This window comes from Eptesicus fuscus, chromosome 9 (assembly GCF_027574615.1).
Source record: "Eptesicus fuscus isolate TK198812 chromosome 9, DD_ASM_mEF_20220401, whole genome shotgun sequence".
Lineage (NCBI taxonomy): Eukaryota > Metazoa > Chordata > Mammalia > Chiroptera > Vespertilionidae > Eptesicus > Eptesicus fuscus.
Genome location: NC_072481.1, coordinates 66,635,659 through 66,645,226, shown reverse-complemented (window position 1 = coordinate 66,645,226; position 9,568 = coordinate 66,635,659). Strand labels below are relative to the sequence as shown.

The 9,568-nt window shown below is 39.3% G+C and overlaps 1 protein-coding gene across 1 annotated transcript; it reads right to left on the bottom strand.

The window, feature by feature from the left end:
• Positions 1-873: 873 nt before the first annotated feature.
• LOC129150317 (guanylate-binding protein 6-like) lies at positions 874-7,998 on the bottom strand. Its single transcript, XM_054721325.1, has 6 exons — positions 7,965-7,998; positions 7,794-7,844; positions 4,833-5,036; positions 3,739-3,866; positions 1,238-1,398; positions 874-970 (listed from the first exon to the last, which is right to left on the bottom strand). The coding sequence occupies exons 1-6, from the start codon at positions 7,996-7,998 to the stop codon at positions 874-876; spliced, it is 675 nt and encodes a 224-aa protein (XP_054577300.1).
• Positions 7,999-9,568: the final 1,570 nt, after the last annotated feature.

The window sequence follows — 9,568 nt, the reverse complement described above, 5'->3', positions numbered from 1 at the left end:
ATGATGGCTGCATGGAGAGAGGAGCACAGGAAGGGGGAAGGGGCTGCTGTGTAAAAAAAGGTGAAGGAATTAACAGATACAAGTTGGTAGTTACAAAATAGTCATGGGGATGTAAAATACAGCATATGGAATATAGTTAATAATATTTTAATAACTATGCATGGTGCCAGGTGGGTACTTGAAATATAGCAGGGATCTAGTTGTAAACTATGTGTTGTCTAACCACTATGCTATATATTTGAAAATAATATAAAATGATATTGAGTGTAAACTACAATTGAAAAAGAAAATTATTTTAAAAATAAAAAATCTATGATATATAAATTAAAATTATATTCTGATAACTATAAAAATTATACAAATGGATAGATCGAAAAGACAAAATATACTTCTTCAGTTTTATTAGAACATAAAGTCATTTTTATAGATTATATATATATATATATAGACATTAAAAAGTTATATGCCCATTATAGATGAATTATGTCTGATTACATGAAAGATATTTTTTCATTAGATAGCCTTTTCATTGTAATTTTATGCCTAACAAGTATTTGACCAACTGTTTTCCTCAACACAGAAAAGCAGAAACTAAAGTAATAAATGTAAGTGTCTGGTCTTTAGAAGGCTTTACCACCACTGTATTCAAAGTTACAATTGGATTCTAAATTACAAGTGTAAAGAACAAATTGGTTATGAATAGTTTTACTTTAGGATCTACTTTTCTTACATGAACTTAAACTCCAGTCCATAAAGCTTTTCAACCAATTCCCAGCCACCATTTCTGCAGACTTCTTATAGTGTCAAGTACAAACGCAACTCCAGACATGATGTTTAGTACCTCCCATCTGTATTGGACCATCCACTGCCCAGCTACACTGTGTTACCTGGAACCAGCTTCAAGGCATTCTCCAGGTACTCATCTTCTGTGACAGGGTGACCATTTAACTCCAGCTCCAGGGAGAAATCCCTTACGGTCCAGATAAAGTCTGGAAAGAAACTCACAAACTCTGTTGAATCTTCTAATCCATCTGGTGTAGGGGAGGACTTTGCCCTGATGAGTTCTGTCAGCTCTGTCACAAAACTAGGACCTGGATAAGGAAAATAAACTTTCTACCTACAATTCCCACATTCCTCTAATTCAAATATATATATATATATATATATATATATATATATATATAAATATATATATATATCTCAAAGGCAGCTAAGTGAGAGGGAAGGAGAAACTGACTGGATCTCCATCCCCATAGCCTCCATGTAGGTTTGGTTCCTGGAAGGATACTGCAGCTGCTCCAGGGCCTGCTGGTTGATGGTGCTCATGCTGTTGTAGACGAAGCTACTACATAGCAGCACGGCCAGGGCAAAGATCCATGAGTCATTCTTAGGGTCGCCCTGGAAATACATTAGGGCAAGACATTCACGGGTTTACCCTATAGAAATTCATTCAGACACTAAGTCTAACAGTCCTGCACTTTATTTCAGGTAATGTACTCATCATGCAAACAAGTAAGTTTGAAGACAGGCATAAATATACATATTAACTTTAACAATTACAGAGACATTTCTTGTGACTATGCTTTCTTATATAAAAAGATTTTGTCATCACAGGGTTTTCTTTTTAATGAATTGGATGAAATAAAATGACGTATAAAATAACAGTGCAGCACCTGGTGTGCTATTATGTTAAATGAACAGTGTTAGCACATATTTATTCTACATATATTTGTTGGTCTTGGACTATATAAAATATTCCATAGTTAACATAACTGGGGATGTATTCAAGAAATGTTTATGGGAAGCTACTGAATATTTCCACTGTTGTTAAAATTAAAATGCAGTTTAAAATGACAAATAATACTTTCATGATGACTATTTCAAAGCATGACAAACATCTATAGCAAGGAATATAACAACCATAATATCTATAGGATGTCTACATCAAAATAATGTATATAAGCATTGAAAACTTTAGCTATAATAGTAAATGAAGGGTGGGAGGGAAGACATCAACAAAAGAACTTATATGCATATATGCACAAAACATGGACACTGACAATAGCATGCAGAAGGCCTGCAGAGGGATAGATGGAGGAAGAGGTGGTCAATAGGAGGGGAAGAAGGAAAAAATATGTAATGCTTTCAATAATAAATATAAATTTTAAGAAGTATTAAATTAAAATTTACAAGTCTATTATGGAAGATCAGAGCTCTGAAAGTTGTAAAATTGTAAGTAACATGAAGTCTTCTTCAGCATGTTGATTGACAATTAAAGACTTAGCAGCGTGTGAATTTCAATAAATGAGGGTATTCTGCAAGTGGGAAGACCCCCAGAAGCAAAAGTAGACACGGCAGCATACAGAAGTCTTTTCAATAAAAGTAGTTATTTGATCTGACAGGAACAGAGGTAAGGTCAAGAAGTTAAAGCTGGATAGTGAGCCTAAAGTAACCAGATAAAAAACTTTAAAGGAGGGGTTAATTTGTTTGTATAAAATACAGCAGGTATAAATAACGGCCCAAAACAGAATAGACAGTGTTCTATTATAAACACTGTCTAAAGTTGTTCCCCAGAGCAAAAGTGGAAAATACCTAGAAAATTTTGGAGTGAAATGCTGATTTGCTGATTTACATTCCAAAGCCCAATTTTAAAAATGTTTATAATAAGAAGTGGCACTTATGACAAACAATAAAGGGGTAATTTAGTCAGCAAGACTGTTTAATATCTTATATAATAAAGAGATAATATGCTAATTAGACGGGACAGCAAAATGACCTTTCAGAACAACCTGCTGAAATGACCAGTGGGCGGGGGTGGGCCTAGTGACCTGTGCCACCAGGCCAGCCATGGCAGCCCCAGTGCCCCCCCTTCCACAGAGGCAGCAAGAGAGACAGTGGTGTGGGCTGATCCCGGTCCTGGCACTGTGCCCTCTGCAGAGGTTGCCGCAAGGGAGCGGGCCTAAGCCTCACTTGGACATCACCTGAGGGCTTCCGGGCTGCCAGAGGAATGACTGACTGTCAGCTTAGGCCCTATCCCCCAGGGAGTGGGCCTAAGCTGGGATGTGGACATCCCTGGAGGGGCCCAGGATTGAGAGAGGGTGCAGGCCCGGCTGAGGGACCACCCAAGTGCACAAATTTTTGTGCACCAGGCCTCTAGTATAAAAATAAACACAAAATTTTAAGTTTTCTTTGGGTAGAAATAGAAAGTTGTAGAAATTTAGGTACTATTTCCAAATAAGTCTCAAACAAAAGCATAAAAGGAGAAATCATTCATTTTACCCTTTAGTAGAAAACTAAAATATCAAAAACCGATCTAAAAATGTTGTTGTAGGACAAACACATGCTTTTATAGAACTATCTCATTCAGAGGTATCTCAGTCTTCCAGAATGCTTGGTGAGTACTTGGTGAACGTCACCATAGGACCAAAGACTCTTTGAAGGCAGGGCTTTTACCTGGGTCACTAGTATCTACAGTACTAACTTAGAGACCTGAGAACATGGTGCTTGGCAAGTGTTTATTAAATTGAATCAAATTATTCACCCAGTGCCTAGAAATAAAAGAAAATTTACTCAATGTACCATGACACCCTACCTAGAAATAAGAGTCAAACAAGTGAGCATTTGCCTGATATATACTTGAATTTCTAGATTTCACAAGTAGATGAAGCAGTTAAGTTAAAGAGATCATTATGAGAATATCCAGAATGAAACCATCTTGTCTTTGACTCTCTGCCTTACCTTTTCCACATCTCCCAGGCCCTCGGTGTCTAGAAGGACCAGAGTGCAATCAGGCTTATAGGGGTGAGGCACACACCACATCCAGATGCCCTTGGTTTGAGACTGCACCGTAGAGCCCAGAGGGAAACCTATAAAGGAAGGGGAGACCCAACCCACAGTGACAACAGACAATCTAAGTAGACAAGGGACTACAAAGACAGACGTTTTTGGAATGGAAGTACCCCAGAATATCTTTTTCTATTTTGTAAGAATGCTTTACTTTGTGCATCAAAGGAGGAGATGAATGTTAACTGTGAGAATGACACCCAGCCAAAGCTCAAAATGAAGGCAAAGGACATCCATGAATCAGACATTATAAAGGTCTGAATACCATAATAAGAGAATTTTAAAAGAATGGTCCAATAAAGGCCAAATAGAACTAGATAGAAGCGAAACGTCTAAAGAAAAAGAAATTCAGATAATCTTTTTTCCACTCAAAGTGATTTAAAAAAAGCAAATGGCTGATGGTGTGGGAGAGGTTAACCAAAATGGGATGTGAACTCACAAAAATCTTTAAACATGATGATAGGAATGAAAATGTCTTTATACATACATAGGAATATTCTATAAAGAAAGCAAAACATGTTATGAGCAATAGAGGAGGCACAATTTCAAGAACCCAGTACTGGCACAGGTAAAAAAAGAGGTCTATGCATTAGTAGGAGGGATTTTCCTTAACAGGAGTAAAGCCTGAATATGGTAATAGAATATATTAAAGTAATAATGTAGTGGTAAGAATTAAACTTAGATGTTTGGTTTATGCAGAGGAGTTTAGTTCTTTCTTCATGTAACCAATGAAGAAAACTAATAAGCTGTGATAGAGTTAGAGTAAAAACAATTGGCCCCAGCCTAAGACAACACTCATTAAGGTAGTAATTTATTAGTAAGAATTAGAATTAGAAGGTTGGTTTATAGAAAGGAATTTAGGTCTTTCTTCATGTGACTGAAGTCAATTCTTTGACTCTAGCTATTTCACAGATTCTTAGTGAAGAAAACTAAGAATCTGTGAAATAGCTAGAGTCAAAGAATTGTCCTCTGCCTGAGACAACACTCACCGTGATTCTGTCCTGCAAGCCGATTCATCAAGTAGGATTTGCCTGTACGATACAATCCTGCAATGGCCACAACCACCACTGGCTGAGAAATCTGGTCAAGAATCTCTAGAGCTTCCTGATTCACTGACAGCTGCTCATTGCTGTTTTCCACCAGGCAAATGGGGGCCATCATGTTGGGTCTAGATGCCATGGCAACCTGCCAACCTAGAAGAACATTCCAGTAGAAATAAGCTTAAAACGCTATTCTCTGAGGCAGAGTTGTGCAAAGCACCCACCATCATAAGAGAGTGTGGGTGTTCTATTTTGTTTCTGGCACAGTAGCATAGGCCAAGCCTGCAGTGAAAAATTCATCTATTTTTGGTTCTATAATTACAGTGAATCTCTACAAGGGCCAAAGTGTTCCCAATGCTGTGAGGACCTCAGGTTGAGTGTTGTTTCTGACGCTGGGCAGCCACATTTTGTAATGCAGTCGAGTGGCTCTACCCAATGCCAGGGTCAACACTGAGAAGCAAAGCCATCACCTCATGTGAACATGCTCTTCCCAAACTTAAGATTTAACCAGCTGCTAAAAGGATAGTGAGGCGGATGCTGAGGAAGGACCTGGGACCAGAGCGACCTGAGGACACAGCCAAGAAATATTAAGCCACAGGTTTCATGCATTTCACTGTCTGGTCGTCCTAGTTGTTGAGAACAGCTATGGAACTAGTAATGAGTATGACTAGAATTCATCACAATCGGAGATTTTAGCTTGACAATTTGTTTTGACATATGACAGACCAATAAAATGTAATATCTATGGCTCCATTTATGATACTGAAGGTACTGAAGGAGTTTAGGGTTCCAGAAGAGAAACAGCTTTTGATTTTTTTTCTTTTTTAAGAAGTCTTCAAAATCCTTTTGGCCACTAAGTTTAACAGTCATCCCTTGTTCAGAGAAACTGAGTCATGTGATATTTATTTTGTTTTTCAAAATGAAGTGTGCATCAAAATTTAAAAATAGATTGATGTTATTACGCCAATAAAAAGCATATATTAATAAAACAGTCAATAAAGAATATCAAGAAGACCTCACAAATTCTGCATCCTCCATGTCCTGTTATAAATATTCATGTGAAAATATCAAATGGGTCTGCATAATTCCTGGACATGTCTGACAAAGGACTTTGTTAGGGCGGAGAAAGTACTTCTTATATTCCAGGAAGTGCTGTGCTGGTCCTTCCTAGTTTTCAGATCATACCAAGAAAGAAGCTGAGCCAGGCGGTGTCCTAAGCAAGTGTTAGCCTGAGCAGTGAATTATAGCCTTGTCAGGGGACAGCATGCTCCTTGCCCAACTGTTAAGGTTGTGCCTGGGAGCTGGGGGTGAGGCCACAATCATAAGGCAGCCCATCTGTGTCTGACTGGTTTCCTTCTTTTCTTTCCTTTTTTCTTTCTTTCTTTCTTTCTTCCTTTCTTTCTTTCTTTCTTTCTTTCTTCCTCTCTCTCTCTCTCTCTCTCTCTCTCTCTCTCTCTCTCTCTCTCTCTTTCTCTCTCTCTCCCTCTCTCTCTCTCTCTTTCATTCTTTTTTTCTTCCTCTTTCTCTTTTTCCATTCAAGAAATAAAGGCAAACCAGAGCTCTCTGAGCTAAGTCTGCTCTTGAGAAAAAATTTAAAGTAAAATAATTTAAATTTTTGTGTAAGCAGTGAATCCAATGTGGAATTAGAATAGGACCATAAGTCCAAACTAGTGCACATTACAATGAGGAACATGGAGCTCATGAATGAAGAAGCTGCCTCCATGCCCCACCCCATCCCATTAAACAGCCAGGAGAAGACCCTAATCTCTCATCTCTCCATGCACCCACATTTTCTGCTCCACATGCCGCTGTCCTGGTTATGTGACTGTCACCTCACAACTACCACTGCCCCTAATGGGGAAGCTAAAGCCAGCAGCTGAACCTTGCAGTCCAGGCTAAGTGTCCCTACCTCTCCATTCCTCCGTCCATTTTGAATCAGAATTGAGAGGTTGAAGCTCAGGACCAAATTGCTTGCAAAAGAAAGTTGAATTCCCTCTTCTGTCCCATAGCTCCTTGGGTCAGTGTGTCACAGAACAAGCTCCCAGGTCCTTCTCACTCCTCCTTGTTCCCTCTCCTCCTCCCACTTTTCTGTTGCTAGTTTACAGAAGTTAAAAAAAAAAAAAAAGCTGAGAAATTTTTTTTCATTCTTAAAAAGGAAGCAGCAAAACAACTGAACCTAAAAACAATAACTGATGTAATTTTTTGGTCGGGTCTAAACATTTGGAAACTGTAGAATAAAAACCCGGCTTAGACCTTATAGTTATTTTAAATAGTTGATTAAAATATGTGAGAATGAAGTATTTTCTAAATACCACTTTATAAAAACTTTGAAATACTAAGTACAGTTAATACAATAAAGAATGTTTTAATATTTAAATTGTATGGTAAGGATAATCTTTCTGTTTTTTCAATGTCCCACAAACATCAGGGAAATGTCTGAGTTGGGGAGGGGAAGATGGATGAAGTGACTGCAACCAGAGCTTCTTAGGAAAGGACAGGTTTGGTTCCTCAGTCACAGAAAGGACTTCAGCTTCTTCAAGCAGGTGATGTAGGGTGCACCCCTCCTTCTCCCAGGCAGAGCTCTTTGTGTAGCCTGGGAGGGTGCCCAAGAAGGAGCTGGGCATCCCAGAGACAAGGTGTGCCCCTTGACACTGCATCAGCCTTCCATCCAAACAGAGGGGCTGAGCTGCCTCCAGCTTATAGCCCCGCTGGCCACCTCGTCTGCCCCCACCATCAGCCAGCTGCCTCCAGGGCTGACAGTGGAGCCTTTGCCTCCAGAGCCAGGTGTACTGAGCTGGAGCATGCATTGTTCTTCTTGATGTTAATGAACATGCACATGGAAATCCAAGTCTATGAGCGAACTTACCTGTCTCCTAAGCTGTAGACAGCAGAGAAGTTCTCTCCTCTCACCTTGCTCGTCCCCTGTCTGGCTCCCAGGGTGCTCACAGCTCTCTTTAGAAGCTGAAAATCAAGCCTGATATTACAGATATGCAGTTTCAGTGGGGTTGAGAAGAACCGAAATCGAAAGGACACATCCTTATCTGGGAAGTTAAGTGTTGGACTTTCAACCTCTCCCCGCACCTGAAGGCTTAGATGGGCCAGGGTGGGAGGACATGTTTCGCTCACACCTAGCTCAGAAATCCCAGGCTGGAACCTCCTCCTCAAGGTGTTTGTGTTTCCTGACCCCACAGTGAACATAGAGCTTCAGGGCTGAATGTGAGCAAGTAACTGCAGGCTGACAGGTCTGCCTCCTGTCTCTCAGGGGCATTTTTGAAAGGCAATAAACTTTCTTATTGTTGTTTTAATTTTATGCTAAGACTGCCTTTTATTTTCTCCCTTTTTGAAAAACTTTTACTTTTAATTTATTCTTCTTCATTATCAATGACTGTGCGCATAAAACTCCCCTATTTTTCCAATCAAGAGATAGTCACTAGTATTTTGTAGCATATTCTCCCACTTACTGTTGTGTGTTGTTTTTCTCCATTGTGGCTCTGTGGGGCATTGTAAGAGTCCTGAGTTTATATTTTGAGTGTTTAGTTCAGTGAAATAACATAAAAATATAAACTCAAAAGTGAACATTCAAAATGAACAAAGAAATCATAACTAACAACAAGTTTTTAAAAGTTGACACGTGCCACAACTATTGTCTGTTTTCTGGTTTTATTGTCTATTAAGTTTCATTCCCCATATTTGCATTTTCATCTGAATAATAATTCAGAAAAGAATATGTAATTGTACAGGATTCCACTCTATTAGACTATTAAAAAAATGGTATAATCAAAGTATTTTTTGTTATACCTGTTGTCTTCTGGACAGACATAGGTAGGAGCTGTGTTATTAGAACAATTTTGGGTTAGTTTCATTGTTTATTTTTCTCTGCCTAGAATATTCTGAGCTGGTTTCAAAGACATTAAAATCTAACAAACTACAGCTCTGGTCAGACAGCTCCAAAACCTCTAAACCCCAAGCAAAGAGGAGAAAACTGTAGTCTTGCTGTAGCTCCTGCTGGGTGGCCTCAGACAGTAGTTGACCTGCACCCCATTGGAGATCCAGAAGCTAGTGTATCTAGTGGTCAGTGTGAGATGACACCAGATTTCAACTACTCACATCCATAAGTGACACATTCAAGAGGCAGACTCAGTGAGCACCAAAGACCCACTGAAACAAGTTTTGCCCCATAAATGTGTCTCCAGCACAGCAGTTCTTCCATTATAGACACAGCAGGTCCTCACAGCCAATTGGCCTGGAGGTCAATTCCTCCCAGTGACACCAACAACAATCAAGACTTAACAACAACAAGGCTGTACACACAGTCCACAAAGGGGTGCACCAAGAGTGTCGACCTCAGGTAACTGGGAGGCCGACCCACTGGGCCATATAGGACACCTAGCACACAAAACCACCCTACCAACTCAGGGAAGCAGCGAAAATGTGGAGACAAAGAAACAGATCACAAACGAAAGAAATGGAGGAAAACAAATGACTAGATATAGAGTTCAAAACCATGGTTATAAGGTTTTTCAAGAATTTCCTAGAAAAGGCCAATAAATTTAGCAAGATCCTCGAGGATATGAAAAAGGACCAACTAGAACTTAAACATACACTGACTGAAGTAAAAAATATTATAAAGAGACCCAACAGCATACTAGAGGAACACAAGAATCAAGTCAAAGTTTTGAAATATA